Genomic DNA, 22,505 nt, shown 5'->3' on the forward strand with positions numbered 1-22,505 from the left:
GGTCACAGAAATTGGATCTGCAGGTAGGTAACTCTGGATCTTGAGGGGATCTTGGGGTTTAAATAATGTGGGTTCTGTTTGTAAAGATTTTGTATAAATAGGTTGCACAATTGTATAAAGTGTTGCTTCCAACAAACCTCTAGTCTGTTTTATTTCAAATGTGAATCACTGATGAAAACATGAACCCTCAGATATTTCGTGCGAAGCACAGATGACTCTCTCAAAGATAGGAAACCGATGGTTTGTGTCCTAGTGTGACAGTCATAAATTTCCAAAAGACCTTTTTTCTCCCTCTGATGAAAATTTCATTCAAGTAATGCTTTTGAGTAGAAATGACCCAAGAAGGAAAAATTATGTATCTTTGCTTTTCTCTGCTTCATCCTGCTCGCATCTTAAATTCTATCCGGCCCAAACACCAAAGGTAGAGCTGAAGTTCCACAGGGGGTGCTGGGTCATGTGTTTCTATATAATAATCATTACGATTATTCACAAATAAAAAGTACTACCTTTTCAAGTGACAAAGTTCATGGGACTCCTTAGACCAAGAGAAGATAAATTATTGAGGTTCGGACTGGTATCACAGAATTTTGGGGGTGTTTTAATTAAAAGTTCTAAGGAAATAAAGTGTGGTGTCCTTAGTATAATGTTGGTTGACAATCACTTTATGTTAAAACAAGTAACAATCAGCTCATATCATCTGTCCCTGTTTGGCAGGCAGTGATGCTTGTGACTGCTTTGTTTCAGGAAACTGAGAGGTGTTTTCAGGCTAGAAAATTTTGCCTGGCACAATAGCCCTCAGTAATCAGAGTTAGGGCTGGAGACTGACAATGGGGACTCCAGGTTATCTTATCTGATTAAAATCTGTTGGAAAAACTTTAAACATTCCAAATAATCTGTGCTCTTATGTTAATTCCCATAAACTAAAATGGTTTTAATTTAGCCAACATCAGCTGTAAGGCCTCCAGCCACAGTATTAATCAAACTGACTTTTCTTCCATCTTTCCAGAAAAATGTATTTTGAGATACAACCTGCATGCCATTATTTTAGTTTCAAATTATTTGGTAAAATGCCTTTAGCCAGGGTAAATCCTTTCCACATGATTTGTTTTAAATTTGTAAAGGATTTTCTTAAAAGTCGATTCCATTTTTATGTCTTTTTTAATAATAGTGGTGATTCCATTAATATTTGAAAATTCATTCAAAACTGAATTTAGTATTGTTTATTAAAGTAATATGATTTTAATAGTTCTTTTTTATCAATAAAGAATTTTATATGCTATAAAAGTTGGATACTTGAAAACATCTCAAGCAAATAATTAGATAATATTGATATCAAGAGAAGTGATAATTTTACATAAACAAATACATATAGCATACATGTTTATACAACATATATACATTCAAGTATATACGCCAAGGCGTATTTTCTCAAATCTGTAATATGAACTTAGTGCTGAGGTTTTTATCTTTCCATATTCGTTACTTCTTAGGCAAAAATGACAGCTAAAGGAAACAGCCCGTTGCTTTTTTAAAACAATCACTAATCACAGGAAATCTTCATGTAGGAGGTTACTATTTCTTTCTAAATGGAGACTCTAATAGAAAAATATGAAAGAATAGTACAGTGGATTATGTGTGTAAAATTGTTAAAGACACTTTGCTTGAATATTCATATTTTGCAGTATCTGGCTACAAATATGGCTTTGCTTCATTTTCAGTTTTCCAAACATTCTCTTGTATTCACATCCTGGCTGTAAGTGCTTTGTTTGATTTTTGGAAGGATTTCGTTTAATTTTTTCAATGTTTTCCCATTCATTATAGCTTCACAAGTTGGCGAAAGACTGAGGAAGGGGAAGTGTTCATCTTTAAATTCTAGGTTCAGTGAACAATTGCAAATGTCAAAAATAAGATTACTACCTGACTAACAACTGTAAATATCACACAGAACAGTCATTCTAATTTCACTCGAGAGAAAAATAGCGCCAGTTGATAAGTTCACATTAATAAACACATCTTCTACTGGAATATAAACTGGAAATGTATCTCTTAATAAAGAAAGAGGTTTTTTCCTTATGTGTGTCTCTTCATCCGGAAACTTTACAAACAGTAATAAATCCCTCCTACCAAAATATTGAAAGCCAATCATTTTCATAGGTGTCTGATTGCTGCTCGCACACCTTTCGTTTCTGTTTCCAAATGCAGGGCTTTACAAAAGAAATACTGCTTGGTCCAGATGGCCTTCTAGAAGGCTCCCTGAGAGAACTCAGAAGTTTCTCTAGCCAAAAATATTGTTTCCGCTTATTCAAGTGCCAGAAACACCACTGCCACTCTTTCACGCAGATCAAATAAACCATCTAAAGATGGGGATGTTGTCTTTGTCAACTGAAAGGGCTGACTCCACTATTGGACAGCAGTGTATCCTCCCACACCCATGCAGCCTGCCACCCACAGCCTTCCCTCTGGATTTATGAGCAGGAACACAAAAATCAGAGCTTAGGGGTTTGCAGTGAAAATGAAAGATGGAGAGACATAACTCTATTTTTGAGATTCTTAGTAATTGTAGGTTTCCCTTTATTTCCCTGTTCATTTAACATTTTCTGAAAGATTGGCCATAATTTTGACTTTTAATGTCCAGTTCTTAGAAAAGCTGAGTCTGCCAATGATGACATTAAGATTGGATGGATTAATACCAAATTGCAAAATTTTAAACACGTAAAAGCAAAGTAATGAAATGCTACAAAGTAATGAAATCATATTATATCCCATTTCACTTTTTTTTTTTTAGTGGCAAATGGCTGGTTTGGTATTAGAGGATAAGAGTGTTTTTAATGAGCCAGGCGCAGCAGCTCATACCTGTAATCCCTGCACTTTGGGAGACCAAGGCAGGCAGATCACAAAGTCAGGAGTTTGAAACCAGCCTGGACAACATAGTAAAACCCCGTCTCTACTAAAAATATTAAAAATTAGTTGGGCATGGTAGTGGGCAGCTGTAATCCCAGCTATTTGGGAGGCTGAGGCAGGAGAATCACTTGAACCCGGGAAGCGGAGGTTGCAGTGAACGGAGATCACACCACTGCACTCCAGTCCGGGCGACAGTGCAAGATTCTTGTCTCAAAAAGAAAAAGAAAAAAAAGTATTTTTAATGTAGGTTAAATCAAATAATGTTTTAAATGGTTTGCTTTGTCCTTAATTTATAATACATTCTTAAGGATATTTTAATCAAAATATTCTTTATCCAGGTTTACATTTTTCAGAGTTCTATTTGCTCAATTTTGATTTTAAAGATGTAATTATTATAGCTGGATGACATCTCAGAAATCTAGTCAGATTCCTTCAGTTTATGACTTAATGCACTGAAACCCAGCAAGGCTTCAGAAGCTGCCCAGTGTCACCGCCAAGGTGGAGAGAGGGCTGCGAGCAGAATTCAGGCTTAGTTTCTAAGTAAAGATATGAAATAGCATAAATGTGGCTTCAGTTGAATTACCACAAATACCCACACTTAAAACCAAAACGAGGTAGAGCCTTAAAAGCACTCAGTCACAGTCAAAGTGTGAATTTGGGTAGTTCTAGTGAATGTCTTTTCTTGAGCATAAGCAGAAACCAATGAGGAAAGAGAGAAACCGGGGTTTCCATGGGCCTTCCCGAGTTCCCAGCTGCTGTTCCCCACACGCCTTCCTGCTCAGTGCTGCCCCGCCCTCATCCCCCAGCCCTGCCCTAGGAAGCCTTCTAGGCTCCGTTCACCGCAAACCCCACTTCATATTGTTAGTTATCAGTCGTTCAGTCTCCAAGCATAGATCGGAAACTCCCAGAGCAAGCCTGGGGAGCCTTTGGCAGAGAGGCCATATCTACTCCAGAGCCCAGTGCCATCTCAAGGACATCAAAGGACAGGTCCCCAGAATCACACTCTTAGTTACAGCTGTGCTCGCACACACCCCATGATAGTGAGATCCAGGTGATGTCCAGGAGAGGACCATTTTGTTCCTTGGACACCTTTCCCTCTCTTCCTTTTGCTGTATTTCTCTAAGGATGGATGGGTCTGTGTGTGTGTCTTTCTGTGCCCCTCTCATGTTCCTTGCCCTGAATTATGTTTCCTCTTTTTCTTCTCATCTTTTTCTTTCTCAGCACATTATCTCCACACCACCCCCCACCCCGCCATCTCTTGCCTTCTTTCCTTTAGCTGATTACAATAGAGACTTTGAGAGCATTCTTTTAATTGCTTTGGTTGTATTTATTATTTTTGTCATTCTTTTTATATTGAAGTTTATTAAAAATAGAAAGCAACCATTTCTATAATTCTCTTTTTTTCTTCCAGTTTAGGTCAGTGGGCCTCAAAAAAAAAAAAAAAAAAAGTAAGGCAATTTCTTAGCACTACCCTAGGGAATAAGGGATTCTCTCTACGATAGCACGCACCTCCCTGCAGCATCTTGGGCAGAAAGAAGTAGGCAAAACACATTTAGTAAACAATATTTAGCTAACTGGTTTCCAAATTCCTGACAATGCTAAGAATAATTATTAGCTGTATTTTTAACAGTAATGTATGACATACTTAGGCTGCCTTCTAGAAAAATTGAAAATGTTTTCATCAATTGTTTCATCAGTTGTTATTCCTCAATTGTACTTTGAAAAATGTATCAGTATTTTAGTAAATCTTTCAAAGTCTCTTCCAGTTAATGTTAGCTCATTAAATCTGTTTTTCAAAGAGAGAAGTAGCCTGCAGAGTATGAAATAGAGGAAGTTTAGCATTACTGGCCTTAGCTACAAACTGCTGTAAATGACATTCATTATCTGCTTTTCTCATAGGCAATAGGAGCTTAAATTTGATGTCAAAGATTTTTAAATAAAGATATTTAAACATTTGACCTGTTACACATTTCTGTTGGTTTGAAAATAACTTAAAATCTTTAGGCAAGATTTCTGGTTTCAAAAAGAAATATGAGGTGCAGGTGATAGTTACAGAACTCTACACAATTACTAAAAAATCAATGAATTATACACTTACAATGGGTGAATTTTATGGTATGCAAATCATACCTCAATAAAGCCACTTTAAAAACTGAGAAAATTAAGCACAAAACCTAATTTGATGGCAAATGTGTTCACTCCTTTCGATTTTGATATGCTTATAAATCAAATTGTTTTCACCTCAATCCAAAGCTTTCTACATAGCATCCTCGGCTTTATTTTTCCAGATTTCCTTATGAAAAAATATTGAAAACAAAGACTTGCCTACTCTTGCCTGATTATTCTGCCTGAATATTTTTAAAGCAAAATCTTGCCATACAGTTTTAGGCTCTGAGGAAAGTTTTAAAAATAGAAGGCGGCCAGGTGCGGTGGCTCCCAGCACTTTGGGAGTCCAAGGCAGGCAGATCACGAGGTCAGGAGCTCGAGACCAGCCTGGCTAACATGGTGAAACCCTGTCTCTACTAAAGATACAAAAAATTAGCCAGGTGTGGTGGTGCACACCTGTAATCCCTGCTACTTGGGAGACTGAGGCAGGAGGATAGCTTGAACCTAAGAGACAGAGGTTGCAGTGAGCCAAGATCGCACCATTGTACTCCAGCCTGGGCAACAGGGCAGAATCTGTCTCAAAAACAAACAAACAAACGGCAACCTTGGTCCCTCCGATCAGTTTTTAAAGTAAGCATGACGGCTGTGGTCTACAGAGACCCAGAGATGATTCTGTGATGGTCACATACTCAGATAATTGGCCCACACATTCACCTCAGTTCTCCTCCCTACTGTTCAGCCATCTCGACCTTCCCTGCCTTGCTCCTGTCAAATTCATCTTCCAAGCCTTCTACTGCTTCTTCTTTCCCCACTTCGACTTCCTGGAACTCTTGGTAAAGTCCCGAATTAGTCTTACCAAGTAAAACACACAAATCTTTCTATTTTCTAATCCCGTGTTTCCATTTGTTTAACTAAAGCTAAGTAATTTCATCCTTCCTCTGTAAAAAGAAAAATGTTAATGCTATCCATTCATTTTACATCCACTCAATTTCCCCATTCCAAGAAATATCCCCATTTTACACAAATGTGACTAGACATCATCTTTGCCACGCCTCTTCCTTTTCTGGCCCATCATCTGCTGAGAGAACTGTGCCTTGGGCTTCAGCACGTCCTCAGTAGAAGCCAGCCTCCGACCTTCAGATCATCCCCATTTGATCAGCATCTGGCCTCTGCTGATATTCTAAGTTTTTTAATTTTTCTAAATGTATTTGTTTTCCTTCTGAGGCTCTGCCAAATATATAGCATCCCTGAGTCTAGTTTCTTAAAGAGACAACTAGATCTATAATTTAGAAGCATTTAGAGGGGACGGGAAGCTTCAGGCATGAGGCTGTTTCTATCCATTATATTTTCAAAAGCACTGATATCTCTCAAACTCTTGCAATTCTTTAAACTACTTTGAAATCATAAAACCTACGTAGAATTCAAAGAGTCTGCTTCTCACTGGGCCTTACTCAGATAAGCAGAATTCAATAATCTCTGGCCAGCAATAACAGTAGCAATAACAGTAGCAATGCTAGTAATACTAGTAGCAATGGTGGTGGCAGTAACCATGCTGGCAGTGGTCATGGGAGTGGTAATAATAACCAGAGGAGAGGTAATCACACTGCTAACACTAGTGGTGGCCATCATGACAGTGTGTGGCCACAGGAGTGACAATGCTGGTAGTGCATCTGCTCCCGTTTACTGAGAGCCTGTTAGGTAACAGGTCATTGTGCATATATATGTTTATTTATTTATTTATTTATTTTGAGACAGATCTTGCTCTGTTGCTTAGGCTGGAGTATGGTGGCAGGATCTCAGCTCACTGCTATCTCCACTTCCTAAGTTCAAGCAAGTCTCACGCCTCGGCTTCCTGAGTAGCTGGGATTACAAGCACGCGCCGCCATGCCCAGCTAATTATTGTATCTTTGGTAGAGACAGGGTTTCACCATGTTAGCTAGGCTGGTCTTGAACTCCTGACCTCAAGTGATTCTTCCACCTCGGCCTCCCAAAGTGCTAGGATTATAGGCATGAGCCACTGCACCTGGCCCTTGCATATATTATTTTATGTAATCCTCACCACAGCCCTACGGGGGCAGTATGATCCCCATTTTCCAGATGAAGAAATCGAAGCTGGGAATGGTAGCATTGTTCATTGTGGGTCACACAGCTAGGAAAAGGCATTCCTGGATCCAAAGTCAGGTGTAAGGGAGCCCGAAGTCCATATCCCTAATCTCTGCATGAAGCTGCTTCTAAGGGAAACCCCAGAAAGGCCAGATCTTTTCTCTCCCAGGGATCTTTGTTCTCCTTCATTCCAGCCGCAGGCTACTGAGAGCCACCACAGGCTGTGCGCATCCTGGAAAGTGTCCTATTTCTGCATGGAGCAGATGATTCCCCATGCTCGCTCAGACTGTCACTGACCTGGCAGGTGGAGCCACCCTGGGAATACAGGAGGCCTCCCTTCCGTGCCCCTCCTGGTTCTGCCCTGCCCTCTGAGTGAAAACCAGAGAGCTACAGGGGAAGGGACGAGAGGGATAAAGAGGAGCTTCTCCAGGCTTCTGCACCTTGCAGAGCTTGGAAAATGGATCCAATAACTGTCCAGGGTACAGAATCCCCCCAAATTCCTGCACAACCCCCAAACTCAGCACCCTCTCTGAGACTATGCCCTCCGGGTTTTTCCCAACTCAACATACTGCTCCTGGCTGACTTTTCACTGTGCTGCCCAGTCAGGTGCATAATGAACACCACCCATCCCACCCCAAACCTGATATTCCCACTGTTACATTCTTAGGAATTACTTAAAGGGCTTAGGCCATGGAACGTCGTCCATCTGAATTCCATGATAGTGGTAATCATAGATTAGCAAAATGTGAATTGGTGTCCGTGTTGAATGACTTCCGTTGAACTTTCAGAAATTTCACGTAGAGATACATTAGCATCTATAAATTATCTGACAATAAGAATGAATGGCTGCTCAATTTTAATTCAAAATATTATTAAAATACTGATCAAATTATCACTACAATTCAAAGTGTTAAAAAGAAGAAAAACACGTTCTAGACTTCCTAAGTCTTCAGTCATATTCTTTTACTATCTTCCTGACAGTTGTTTATTTAAGTATTGAGACAGTGTCTTATTTTGTTGCTGGAGTGCAGTGGTGCGATCATGGCTCACTTCAGCCTCGACCTCCTGGGCTCAAGTGATCCTTCTACCTCAGCCTCCTGAGTAACTGGGACCACAGGTGTGTGCCACCACGCCCAGCTAATTTTTTTTATTTGAAAAGACGGGATCTCACAATATTGCTGAAGCTGGTCTTGAACTTCTGAGCTCAAGCAGTCCTCTCATCTTGGCCTCTCAAAGTGATTACAAGCATGAGCCACTGTGCCCAGCCTTCATGACACTTTTTAAAGATGTTTATCCATAAAACAAAGGGTTACTGATATTCAGATGTGTATATAAGGACCAAATGTCACCACCGTTAATTCTCCCTAACAAATGCTTTAGGTGTTTTTAAGACTTAAAATGTCAGTCATATATTGTATTATTGAATTCTAGTATTTCTGGTATTTAATACATTATAGTAAGAGCTTTCAAATGGAAGCCCAGGATGAAAAATGTTGTATTTTACTTGTTAAAATTACAATTTCACATATGTGCTTATCTGCACATTATCTATAGTATGTTTTAGCTTCATCTTAATATTTCTGAAATCATTTACATATGCTATTTTTATAAATTACATTAAATACAATTTAAAATACATAGTATATACAAAATAAATATGTAACTATATTCGAATTTTCTCTATAATCATCCCAAATACCAGTGACAGCCATATTTTGGGTTACAATGAATAATAACAAGAATTTGAACTTTGGGGTGAAAAGCCTTAGATTCTAGCCTTGTCATCTTAAGTTCCTTTGTAAGGTTAACAAGTACTGAACCTCATTGTTTGCATCTGTAAAACTAAAATAATCATGCCTCTGTACTATAGGTGAGAAAATGTCTTTGAAAATATTTTGGGCCAGATGCGGTGGCTCACACCTGTAATCCCAGCACTTTGGGAGGCCACAGCAGGAAGATCACTTGAGGTCAGGAGATCAAGACCAACCTGGACAATGTGGCGAAACCCCATCTCTACTAAAAATACAAAAAGTTAGGCAGACTTGGTGGGGCATGCCTGTAGTCCCAGCTAGTGGGGAGGCTGAGGTGGGAGGACCACCTGAGCTCGGGGAGTCAAAGCTGCAGTGAGCTGTGATCATGTCCCTGCTCTCCAGCCTGGGAGACAGGAGTCAGACTCTTGTCTCAAAATACATATTTTGTAATAGTATAAAGTACCATCAAATGAAACCTATTTTTGGGTAATGGTCTTCCTAATGGCATTATCCTCCTCCAATATTCAGCTTGGAAACTAATATTCCAGGACTTACTGAAGGTATAGTTAACTAGAGTAGAGGCTACAGTTGCCAAGACAATCTTCCTATTTCCTCCTCAAGGAAACTGACATCCTTTCCCCAAGTTCAGCCCCTCCCCTGGTGCCTGGAAAGCCAGTGCCAGACCATCCATCCATGTTGTCCCACTCGGAGGTAGGGCTCGGCCAGCCCAGCCCAGCCCAGCTCTTGGCTTCCCCATCATTGGATCCTCTGTCCACCTCTGGACAGAAGAAAAACACCCAGAGTGAAGGAAAGGAAACAGTGGTTCACCTTCCTCTGCTTGAGGTCCAGGAAGGAGCAAATCTGGGCCCATCAGTGCATGTAGCAACAACAGAGAAACCCCACTGGCTTTCAGTCCAGCTTCATCTAATAGAGACTAAGTAATTATGTGCTTTGTTACAAGAAAAGTCAAGTAGCTAATAAATAGCAGAACCAATATTTTAAAATGTCATCTCTCTTCCAGATTGCATTAATGTAGGCTGAGTAGGCTGCATGTCCTCAGGCCCTAGAAGACAGCTTTTGAGCCATAGACAGAACCACAGAAAGATCCAGTGTCTCCTACCACACCCCTTAGTGTTATGTGTCTGTTAAGTCACTGGTGACTAGAGACAAAAGGCTCCTGCAAAACAGAGAAAGCCAATGCCACATACTTCTCTATGTCCAGCTTCCAGTCCCCACGCCCTTCTCCTGACATTCTCCTATCCCTGACCTTCTAAAGCTGACTTTCAGAGTACCTGTTTCTTGAAGCCCTTCCCTGGCCACACCAGCGCCGTTGTGATGGCTCCTTTCCTCTGCAGCTCCTTGTCCCTTAAGCACCACAGTGCCATTGTGATGGCTCCTTTCCTCTGCAGCTCCTTGTCCCTTAAGCACCACAGCGCCACTGTGATGGCTCCTTTCCTTTGCAGCTCCTTGTCCCTTAAGCACCACAAATGTCCTCAACTTACTTGCCCTTTAACTGTTAAGTCACCTGCGCAAGTTAACTTGACCCCAGCCCAACATGACAATTTTTTTTTCATGACAGTGTCTCACTCTGTCACCTAGGCTGGAGTGCAATGGTGCAATCACAGCTCACTGCAGCCTTCACCAAGCTCATGCAATCTTCCTGACTTAGCCCAGGAGTGCTGGGATTACACTGACACACTGGCCCCAAAACTACCAGTTTTGAGGTCAGCCATGGTGTCCTACCAGAGGCTCAACAAGTGCTGGCCAGCTGACCAGTGAGTATTACCAGCCCAGGGGCACAGACAGACACGTGCACATAAAGGGGAGGAGAAGGGTGAGCTTGGAGCTGGAAAGCTTTGTGGAGACCTGGGGTGATTCTCTCTTCTCCTATCACTCTCCCCTTGGTCACCCAGCTCGTGACCCAGAAAGAGCCATCATGTGCTCTGGTCTCTCTTCCTTCCCTCCTCTCCTCCTGTCCCTTTACCCTGCTTAGCTGCTCCTCACCATTTACATGTCAGTTTAAACATCCTGTCCCACAGGAGGCCCCACCTGATCGGGTTAGGTCCCCTGTCAATTGCTCTTCAATTCCTCTGGGCCTCGCTTTTTGAGCATTCATACTCATCAAAAGTAATAGTCGTTTCTATCATTGTTTAATGTCTTCCACCCATTAGAATGGAAGCCCTGTGAGGTCAGGGGCCACATCTGACTTGTTCCCTGCTGCCATAAGTCCCTGGGCCTGCAATAAACAGGCTCTGTTTTGCAGGAGCCTTATGTCTCTAGTCACCAGTGGCTTAACAGACACATAACACATGTCCCTGGGCCTGCGGTATGCCAGGCACACAGTAGGCTCTGCATCCATGTCAGATGGTGAGGAAGCCAATAGGCATGGGTGTGAGCCAGGGCTTCTTGCATAGCTTGATGAGGTGGGAGGCAGAGCCCCATGTCCCTGAGACCAACTGGGATGAAACCTCACTGCACATGTCCAGGTGACTTAAGGACCCAGCAGGTATGTGTGATAGCAAAGCTGCCCAGGCAACTACAGTCCCTTCGTCAGGTTCCAAATTAAAGAAAAAGAATGACCCAAATCAGCAACCATCAAACCTGTGCCTCTATCCAGGCAGGTTGGTATTGCTGCTGTTGGCTTTGCTTGCATTCAGCCTTTTCTATCATCACCAGGTCAGGGGTCACATAGCATCTCCCATGTACCCGGCAGGTATTGGGTGCTGGGTCCTTGGATTCAAAGGCACACGAGGCCTGGCACCTGCCCACAGGGGCCTCACAGCGTTATGAGAAAGACGGCAGTGTAAACAAACAATCTCGCGAGATGGGAACGCAGGCTATGCCGGAGCTGTACAGGGAGAGGGTAGAGAGTGATTTGCTCTACCAAGGAGGCCTCAGAACACTTCACAGAGGTGACACCTTGACAGCGGGAAGCATCAAGAGGAGTTTGCTAAACAGGGAAAGGGCCTTCAGAGAGAGAACAGGGTGTGCGGCACTGCTGTGGGGCGGAGAGTGTGTCAGGGGACAGGCCTCGGGGCTGGCAGGAGAGGAGGCTGAGCGGGGCAGGGTCCTGTCATGGGCAGGCTTGGGTCTCCACTGAGATATTGCACTTAATTCTGTGAGTCCAAAGAAAACCATGGCGGGTTAAAACAAATGGATGATTCCATCAGATCTGTTTTAGAAAGGTAACAGCACGATCCCAACTAGCAAAGTGCCACCCCCTATAAACATCCCAGCACTATGTCCCTAAGAGCTCTGGGAGCCAGCCTTACAGCCAGGAAGCCTCACTGAGCTTTGGGTACCTGGCACCCAAACGGACATCCTTAAAGTGAATGTCACAAAAAAAATTGAGAGGGAACCAAGGGCACACAAGGCCTTTTCAAGGACTCTTGAAGTGGGAGAAGTTGAAAGAATAATGAAACAGTGCCCGTGAGAGTGGCTCTGGGAGCATCACCTTCCCCTTTTTTAGGAGTTTCAGGGACCTGTTGACTTTGGAGGGAAGGAAGAGCGGTAACCCGGGAGGCCACAGCCAGACTGAGAGATGCAGCACGTGGAGGGCACAGCCAGGATCTCAAGGAGAAATCTGATCATGGCCAACACTGGCTGGAAGTTTAGGAATTCCCTGGGAACTGCCGCAAGGCCAATCATTTGTTCATTGAGCAAAAAGACTTAGCAACATATAGGAAAAGGGTGATACCCCAAAAAAGGATTCTCACAGCTGTATTCCAACACTAGTGTGAATTCTCACAGAGAACTCTCTCAGGGAGCCACAGCAACACCGTCATCGGAATGTGCCAGAAGGCACCCCCTCCATCTCCACAGAAGTTACTTGGAAACAAGCAAGTGGGGAAAGACTTAGATAAATTTGTGGTTTCTACAAAATTACTCTTTCAGGACTGTGGAGGAAAAAGTTTCATACTAAATACCAGAAATGCAGAATATGCACAGATATGATGACTCTTGTCATCATCGCTGTCATCACCACTTTTACCATCAAATTTTAAGGCAGATTCTCTTCATGAAGAACTTCAGGGTCTGGTAAAGTTAATGGCATGTCAGTGCTTACCTTATCAATGGGCAATGGCCAAGATGTCAGGAAAGCTCAGTCCAATGGTGCCTGTTTCCTTCCTATGCAGAAGTCACGTGTACTATGGTGACACTAGTCTTCACCTCCAGGAGTCTGAAATCATAGACACATGCACATTAAGCTGTGCAAAGCAATTGACCAGTGATTTATCACAACACCACCATAGGTAACTGTCAAGAAAAGCCCATTGTGTCCGGAGCTCCACAGCGATGCGGGGGGATGCCTGGCATTACTCTAGGTGCCCAGTGTCATATCCGTGTGAGCAGTGCTGTCCCGCAAAGATGGCCCTGATTGGGAAGAAGTGCAGCTGTTCAGGCCCTCAGCTCATCCCTGCGCTTCCCATCCTGTCCTTTTCCCCAATTCTTGTTGCGTCAGGTAGCACCTGCTTCTTCCTTCTCTGTCCCCTCCAACGAATGGTGAGCTCCCAGAGGGCAGGGCCAAGTCTCCTCCTCTCACTGTCCCAAGTGACTCACCAAGGCCCGGCATAAAGGAGCTGCTTGGTCCATACTTAATGGATGAATGGATAAGTGGCGACTAACCTAAGAAAATCCTGCCATTCGGCATCTTGGGGATGCCTTACAAGAGAAAGGCATCGTTTACAAAAGGCTGCAAGAGGGCTCTTCACTTTACAGACCTGCATATCCCAGCCGGCCTGACCATTTCTACCCGGGAGCTAAAACATGGAAGTTCTCAAACATGAACCTATGCTAGAATTACCAGAGGAGTCCCATTCAATCTCCACGCTTTCTACACGAACCACTTAAGACTGGGCCCAGGAATCCGCATTTTAACAAGGCCCCCCCCGCCCCGCCCATTGTTCTGATTCAGGGAGTCACAGAACACACTGAGAGAACCCTTTTCAATCACCCTAAGAGCAGACTTGGCATCAGATACAGTCAGCTTTATCCCTGTTCTATTATATATTTACTAACTACAGGGCCAAGTTGCACGTTTCTTAAGCCCCTTGTGCCTCAGTTATTAAAAGGGGATGGGTACAAACTCATAGAGAAAGAAAGTAGAATGCTGGTTGGCAAAGTGGCTCATGCCTTGTAATCCAGCACTCTGGGAGGCCAAGGCAGGAGCATCACTTGAGCCTAGGAGTCTGAGAATAGCTTGGGCAGCATAGGGAGACCTTGTCTCTACAAATAATATTTTTTTAAAAGTTAGCTGGGCCTGGTGGTGCACACCTATGGTCCAAGGCTCTCCGGAGGCTGAGGCAGGAGGGTGACCTGAGCCGGGGAGGTGAAGGCTGCATAAGCCATGATGGCACCTCCAGCCTGGGTGACAGAGTGAGACCCAAGGATTCTACTTTCAGCATCCTTGCCAAAAGTAGAATGGTGGCTTCCAGGGGATGTAGAAGTGGGGGATTGTCTAATAGAGAGTTTCAGGGATTTTTTGTTTTTGTTTTTTAGGATAGAGTGTTGCTCTGTCACCTAGGCTGGAGTACAGTGGCATGATCTTGGCTCACTGCAACCTCCGCTTCCTGGGTTCAAGCAATTCTCATGCATTAGCCTCCCGAGTAGCTGGGATTACAGGCATGCACCACCACACCCAGCTAATTTTTGTATTTTTAGTAGAGATGGGGTTTCAACCATGTTGGCCAGACTGGTCTCGAACTCCTGACCTCAGGTGATCCACCTGCCTTGGCCTCCAAAGTGCTGGGATTACAGGCGTGAGCCACCGTGGTCGGCCTCCAGAGTTTCAGTCTTGCAAGAGGGAAAAGCTCTGGAGATCTGTAGCACAATGTACATAGAGTTAACACTACTGAACTGTACACTTAAAAACGCCTAAGAGGGTGAATATGTTTTTGCCACAACTAAAAAGAGAAAGTTTTACTGGGGATGCACAATGGTATCTACTTCAAAGTGCTGTTAGGAGCATTACATGAAATAATGCATGTAAAGTCCCAGGCAACAGGCCCAGACTAGGAACTGCTCAAAAAATTATAGCTATTATTATTACAGGAACAAGGGGGTTAAAAAATTTAACTATGAGGCTGGGCACAGTGGTTCATGCCTGTAATCCTAGCACTTTGGGAGGCCAAGGAGGGCGGATTACCTGAGGTCAGGAGTTTGAGACCAACCTGGCCAACATGGTGAAACCCTGTCTCTACTAAAAATGCCAAAAAAAATTAGCCAAACACAGTGGCACACACCTGTAGTCCCAGCTATTTGGGAGGCTGAGGCAGGAGAATCACTTGAACCTGGGAAGGGGAGGTTGCAGTGAGCCGAGATCAAGCCACTGCACTCCAGACTGGGCAACAGAGCAAGATTCTGTCTCAAAAAAAAAAAAAGGCCAGGCATGGTGGCTCTCTCCTGTAATCCCAGCACTTTTGGAGGCCAGTGCAGGTGGATCATGAAGTCAGGAGATCAAGATCATCATGGCTAAGACAGTAAAACCCCGTCTCTACTAAAAATACAAAAAATTATTTTTAATAATTTTTAAAATTTGTTTTAATTTAAAATTAAATACAGGCACATGGTTGTGTGTGCCTGTAGTCCCAGCTACTCCGGAGGCTAAGGCAGGAGAATCGCTTCAACCCAGGAGGCAGAGGTTGCAGTGAGCCGAGGTCACGCCACTGCACTCCAGCCTGGGTGACAGAGTGAGACTCCATTTCAAAAAAAAAAAAAAGAATAATTTACTATTTAAAGGCATTTTAAACTAAATTATAGTCAGAAACTTCAAGCTGATAGAAGTTCTTTGTACTTTTTGAAACACTGTGACAGTTTTTGAGAGCATTGGGCTATGAAACTTAAACTTATCATAATTATTAAGGCCAACTGCAGTGGCTCACGCTGTAATCCTGGTACTTCAGTAGGTCAAGGGAGGTGGATCACTTGAGGCCAGGAGTTCGAAACCAGCCTGGCCAACATGGTGAAACCCTGTTTCTACTAGAAATACAAAAAGTGGCCTTGTCTGGTGGCAGGCGCCTATAATCCCAGCTACTTGGGAGGCTGAGGCAGGAGATTTGCTTGAACCTGGGAGGCAGAGGTTGCAGTGAGCCGAGATTGCACCACTGCACTCTAGCCCGTGCAACAGAATGAGAGTCAGTCTCAAAAAATACATAAATAAATATAATCATTAAGGAAGATTTCAAACCCTCCCCCAAAAAATCCAAGGAGCTTTTTGATGAACTGCATTTTTCCAAATCCTGACCAAGAGACTATTTTCATCTCACCTATAGACACATAAGTTAAAAAAATACCACCCATATCATAGGTGGGTATGTGAGAGCCTGAGGGTGTTCATGCTAGGCAGTCTCGTTCATAACACTAACATCTTCTATTTGCAGAGAAGCAGGAAACAGAACAAAAATGCTACGTTTTGTCTTGCACCTTAAGCTTCATTAAAGAAAATCAAGCAAAATCTGCCACCATAGAAGAAATGATCTCCCGGTCTTGAAAAACTACATAAAGTGTTTTAATCTTTGATGTGCACGTGGAACCCCAGGCAGATTCGGGAACATGGTACAGACTCAAGGCCATCGTTGGGATTCTCTGCGCACTGTTTTGATTTTGTGTGCATCTATGCCAATTTCATCTCCCCAGCCTATTGTTTAAGGCCTAGCAGGACAGATGTGCTGTTTTACAGGGCCATAATCCACTTGTTGGGTGGATAACCAAGAGGCCTTTGGTCTTCATCATTTACTCCAGTAAGAAAAGTAGACGATCGCGTTGTAAAACAGCATGTGATCCAGGCCCTGATTTCCATGTAACACCAACCTACAGGACCTCCTTGGAACTTCCAACCAAATTAGCAAAATTCCTCCTGCTCATAGAAGTGACCAAAATTAGCTTGAGGCTGAATGAAATTATGGAAAGGACAATCTGAGGTTCAAACAGTAAAAGCGAGAGGGCTGGGAAGTGACTTGGAGTACAGGAGTTTAGGTCACACAGGTGTTCATATGAGTAAGAGTCATCATTCTAAGGCTGAGAAGGTTGGGCACTGCTGGTAAAAATTCTAATCCTAGTAGGCTTAGAATGTCTCTCAATCGAAAGGTAAATTCCCAAGTCACTGCTAAGGATTCCCCCATTTTTCTTTACCTCCATCCTGTGTAAACTGTAAGTGACTACCTCTCAGCCCTCATCATGGGGCCCAGCACTCCGATCCCAGCAGCCAGGAGTAACAGCAGCATTGACTGCTGGGAAGCGGTACTTGTGCAATCCAAAAACGGGCTGCAATAGATGCAAATGGACCATCAGCAATGTGCATTAGGATTGCCCCAATCACCTCCAGATCTCAAAGGACCCCCTGCATGCCACTCACACCAGCATCCTTGCCAACAGGTCGAAGCTGGGTGGATTAGAATGAAGGGCTATGATTGTAAGCAGCAAAGGGAAGGGGTGAAAAGAACACAAATAACCAGACATTAACTTTGGGTTCTGAGCATACTGCTTTCTGTCCACTTAATCTCTCTTTCACTGATGCATTTAAAGAAGCGACCTTGTCTTCTTAATCTTAGATGAAGGCTTGAAGCTCTGAGACCCAAGTGTCAGCCCCAGCTCTAGCTTTCCCTAGTCACATGACCTTGGAAGATCACATCTTTTTTTTCCTTCTTTTACCACTCCGGGCCTCCGTTTCTCATCTCGAACAGGGCTTAGGTTACTTGACACATTCGATATAAGTATGGTAGAAGTTTTCAAGAAATGAATCTGTAAAATGTGGTTATTTCAGATTTCAGAGATGCCTTCCCATCTCAGCATTCAACAGATCAGTGATTTGTTACAGACTCATGTCTCTGGTAATTTCTTTTTTTTGAGGCAGAGTCTTGCTCTATTGCCTATGCTGGAGTATAGTGGTGTGACCTTGGCTCACTGCAACCTCCGCCTCCCAGGTTCAAGCAATTCTTCTGCCTCAGCCTCCCGAGTAGCTGGGACTATAGGCACACACTACATGCCCAGCTAATTTTTTGTGTTTTTAGTAGAGACAAGGTTTTGCCATGTTGGCCAGGCTAGTCTCGAACTCCTGACCTCAGGTGATCCACCTGCCTTGGCCTCTGAAAGTGCTGGGATTATAGGCGTGAGCCACCGCACCCGGCCGTCCCTGGTAATTCTAGTCGTCTTCTGTAAGTGTGTGCCAACAGACTCATCTCTGTACTCAGTACAATCCTGCCTCATCATCTTATTATGTTACCTCTCAATTATGTTACAGCAAAGTGGTAGGATTTTGCCATTAACCTGATGGTACAATCGTTTAAAACAATAATTAGTTGCCAGAATTTATTCCTGCTTTTAAAGTTCTACATAATATTTCAAAAATATATAGGGAAGTATTTATATTTTCCTTCCACAGATGTTTTCTGCTTGATTTCAAGAGTTAACTGACATTTCCTGTCTTGTGTCCAATATGTTTTTCCTCTCCTTAAATCTTCCTTAAAATGCTGAAGATTTTTAATTTTTTCCCCTCTTTAGGAGGAAAAAAGAAACCTCTCCTCTGTAATTTACTTTGGCTTTCTCAAAAGTTGGGTAGGAAAGCCAGTGTAATTCAGGTGGAATCTAAAATGTTCTTGTACAAGCGTGCGCAGAAAGGAAGCCTGTAATTTCGAGCATTCTTTCAGGAAGTTTGTATTCTGTTTTCCAGGGAGCCTTTACTTTCCAAGGGAGTATGATCGACATGCCGTTACTGAAGCAGGCCCAGAACATTGTTACGCTTGCCACCTCCATCAAGGAAAAATGATCTGTTCAATGAAGCTCTCATCAGGTGGGCTGAACATAGACAGTGGGTTTCTCAAAGACAAACCGCAATACTCAAGGCAGCTTGTTAGTATGCCAGATTGGGACCTGACTTCATTTACAGTTCATGTTAATCACGATTTTGTTGTTGTTTTCTTACTGGCCATTCCTCGTTTTTCCTTTTGGATGCAAGCTTATGATTTTGTCATTTTTAGTGTATTACAAATATGGGCTTATGATTTCACAGGGCGATGAGGTCATGGGGCAAGATGAGCTGTTAGGGGAAGGTAGGTCTTGAATGAAACAGATCTTTCCCAAATAGACAGATTCCCCCCTACCCTTCTCATGTTAGCAGATGCTTTCGGCTCGTTCATTTGCACAGCTGACACCACAGACAATTTTAAGAAAGGTACCTTTAAAAAATAGTAACAACATTAAGGGGTCATGTCTGTTTTGCTAGTAATCCATAAAACATCAAAAAGGTTACTAAGTATTACATTGGCTTATAAAGATACCTTCTAAAAATAAACCTTCAAAACTGGTTACTGTTAACCTCCACCCCCAAAATGAAACATCCAGCTCCTTGAACTGCTAGAGATGAACAGACGATGAACAGGAAGGCTGTCATCCTGGGTGAAGGCTGTGGGCCAACCATTACCGGCCATTAAAAACTAAATGTGCAGAAACACAAGATGGTCCATTCTCCCCCTTTATTTTCCTGTTTAACTGTTTGCCACTGAGGCCACTTCCCCCTGGAAATGTATGGCCGGGACAGGACTCCCTCAGTCGTAAACTTGTAACGTCTCAGAAGACACAATGCACCCGAGCTGGTGCATGTGGCCCCTGCGAGATTTGCATCACATTAGAGATGCGGCTGCAGGTCAGATGGGTGGTGTGGTTAACGGGCTTAGTAAAGCTGTTTTGAAGAGGTTAACCCAGCTTGTAGGAAGGGTAAATAAACATAACAACCAGCCATTGTTCCCTATTCAGCATGTACTCTTATACTGAAGGCTAAAGGGTATTGAAGCTGCAGAGGGATCAACTTGTGCTTGCCAGAGGACGCCAATGAAGTTTGAAACACCAACAATCAGAGATTTTGTTTCTGTTCCTCATTAAATCATGAGCTTTTGTGCCGAGACTCTGGACGACTGTTCCTTAAGAAATTAACAGAATGGGAAGTTTAAAACTCTACACCAACCTTTTCATGACCTACACAGCAGCAACGCTGCTACTCTTAGACAAACTCCACGGGGAAGGCTGTTCTGTTTATTTAAATTTGTAAATAGAAAACAGTTGTTTTTTTTACTTTCATTTTTCACCTCCTCCTACGCCCTTTTGGATCATTTCCTCCGCGGCCCCTAGCGTGTGCCCCAGCCAGGGCTCTCCTCTTGCCCACTTCCTGCAGTTCCTACAGGAAGCCTGAGAGGTGAGTGGAGCTGAGGTTAGACACCAGGAGAGGCACCATCAAATGAACGCACGGCCGCAGAATCCCACTGCCACCAGGTGACCCCCCCCAGCCCACCCCAGTGCATGGTAGACAGGGACAGTCACGCAAGCAGCCAGCACCACACCAGGCAAGATGGCTCTAGGGATGCCCATTCTGGAGACACCAACTCATGTTCCCAAACACGGGATCCAGGAGATAGATAGCTCCTAAATGGAGATGGCATGTGCTCCTTGGGGTCCCTCATAGAGTGGCACCCTCCACCCTGCTCGCCCTGTGCTGCCCCAGAGTGGCCGGAAGGGAAGGTGGAAGCTAGCCCCATCCTCACTCAGAGGCCGGAAGGAGGAAGATGGCATCCTGCCAACTTCAGAGCCGAACGGCCTCCAGCCACACTGCTTCCAGACCCCAGACGGGGCAGCGGCAGCAGTTCTCAAGGAACACCCCCAGCACCCATTGTTGCAGCTGGGTCCTACCCAGAATGGGAATCCCGGAATCAGGTGGGCACCAGGTAACCCAGGACAGTGCTGCGAACACCCAGTCTGCCTCTCTGCTCAGAACACAGAGGGATGGGAGGATGGCTTGGTGGCGGGAAGGCAAAGGAAGGCCTCCTCTCACCCTGACCCTGCCATACACACTGGCTCAAGGTGTTAGAAGCAGTGGAGGCAGGGCTGGCCCTAAGCAAAAGAAGAAAATAAACCCTACCTCGGCCTTGCCTATGGGCAGCCCTCACCCCAGTCTAACTACCCTTCCCATCCTCCAGGATGATCCAGAGAAGCCCTTGGATGACGCGCCTGAATTCCAGTCTCCACCCCGGCCCCACAAGCAGCCAGCCCACCCCACACAGAGGGGCCTCCTCAAGGCCTCACTGACAGGCTCTCCTCCTCACCCAGGGAGCCCTACAGACCTGGGGAAAAGCAGGCCCCTCCGCCAGGTCCCTAGCTGGTGTGGAGGCCAGACCAGCTAGGCCTCCCACTGCTGGTCACTCCCAGGCCACAGGTTTCTAGGTCCCAACCACATGGACTGCTTGCCACGCTCCTGCCCTCATCCCAAACTGCTTTGTTTAAACAAAACCATCTTTTTTAGTCTCCCCAAATATCCGGTTATCTTCCTCCTAACCCAGTGGTCCCAATTATGGTAGGATCATGAGACTAGGTCCTATGAGAGCCACAAATCTGGACTGAAGTCCCATTTCCCGAACAGAGACCCAAATGAGGAGGGCCCGAAGAGTCCAGTCCTGGTCAGAGACCCATAGTGCCTTAGTCCTTGAAGGACAAAACTCCAGGAAGAAGATGCTGGAAGGCAAAGGGTGTTCCCCCTCTTTCCCCACCTGAATCTCTATAGTGCCATGGGTGGGGCAAGGTACCCTGGGAATGGTGGGAGAGGAGCTGAGGACCCAGAGTGTGAGTCATCTCCACTGGGCACGCCAGGCACCCCGACATGGGGAAATGAGGGCTGCCCGACTCCTGACTCCTGAACCAGGCATGGGCGACAGGAAGAGGACCTTGCGGCTAATCTGATTAATTAGAAAGCATACCTGTTTATGTTTTGTGTAGCTCCTCACAAGCTGCTTAGCCATATCACCCCCGTTATTAATTCTTGGGCTCTAAATTATGGGTAACACTATTAAAACATTATCAGAACTAATGAGAAACAATTACTTAGAAAATGAGCCAGGACAAGATTGAGCTGAGAACATCAGTGGTGATCACTGTGGATTAGTTTAATAAATCATCAGGTGCAAGGCAAGACTGACTGGATGTATGCAAAGCCCCGTCACGGGAAAATGAAATTGAGATTTTTTTTGCATAATTTTTTCATTAATCTCAATAGGACCCGTGTGGTGTAGATTGCTTTATTCCCCTAATACCTTGCCTGAGGGGGGGTGCCCAATAATGTCTTCATTGTTTTACTGAGGTCTTAATGACAATCTGTGACAACCTCATTTTAATGTATAGAGGATTATATCAATACAGTCATGTTTTATTGAAATGGTGAAGGGAACTCCAGTCAGAGTCGGGCACTGTCCATGAGCACAAGTTCGGAAGTTTCTCGGCATCCGGGAGCCTTCCTGTCTGATGTCCCAGTGTTAGTCCACCGGCCGCCCTCCCCTCCTCTCCTGGGATGAAGACTTTACCGCCTCCAATTTGAATTTGAAAGTAACTCCTTCCCTGGCATATTTTGCTGCGCAGATAGAACAAACCATGTTGTTTTCCCTTCCCTCGTCTCTAAAATAGACATGTTATTATTCACACTTTTGTACCCAGTCGTTTTGCGGGAGTTCGGGAAACTGACTTGGTTCGTTGGGGACACTGTCATTTTCTTATGACGCCATGAGGAGAAAAAATAATACATGGTTTTGTTTATTTTAATCTGAAGGATTAAATCTGCTTTTATGATTTCAGTTTACCTTGGAAAACTGAATCTTCCATGTTTTATTTCTT

At 44.1% G+C, this 22,505-nt stretch overlaps 1 protein-coding gene and 1 long non-coding RNA gene across 15 annotated transcripts in view; one reads left to right on the forward strand and one right to left on the reverse strand.

The window, feature by feature from the left end:
• The window catches only part of CLYBL (citramalyl-CoA lyase), a 287,479-nt gene that overhangs the window by 257,168 nt on the left and 7,806 nt on the right, over positions 1 to 22,505 (forward strand). For 3 of the 10 annotated variants that reach the window (XM_054245852.2, XM_035293302.2, XM_078374237.1), the window contains one exon: positions 18,529 to 18,648. In XM_054245852.2, the coding sequence (XP_054101827.2) occupies positions 18,529 to 18,624 (96 nt within the window). In that variant the 3' untranslated portion in view covers positions 18,625 to 18,648. Of the gene's footprint in view, positions 1 to 18,528; positions 19,755 to 20,824; positions 22,481 to 22,505 lie in introns of those variants that run through there. The other 7 variants (XM_008995357.4, XM_054245882.2, XM_078374291.1 and 4 more) reach the window with 3 other exon arrangements.
• LOC128929756 (uncharacterized) overlaps positions 1 to 22,505 on the reverse strand; it is a 134,114-nt gene that overhangs the window by 48,049 nt on the left and 63,560 nt on the right. For all 5 annotated transcript variants that reach the window (XR_013535943.1, XR_013535957.1, XR_013535953.1 and 2 more), the window contains exon 2: positions 12,928 to 13,041. This is a non-coding gene — a long non-coding RNA (uncharacterized LOC128929756). The remainder of the gene's footprint in view (positions 1 to 12,927; positions 13,042 to 22,505) is intronic.

The sequence above is a fragment of the Callithrix jacchus genome, chromosome 1 (genome assembly GCF_049354715.1).
Source record: "Callithrix jacchus isolate 240 chromosome 1, calJac240_pri, whole genome shotgun sequence".
Lineage (NCBI taxonomy): Eukaryota > Metazoa > Chordata > Mammalia > Primates > Cebidae > Callithrix > Callithrix jacchus.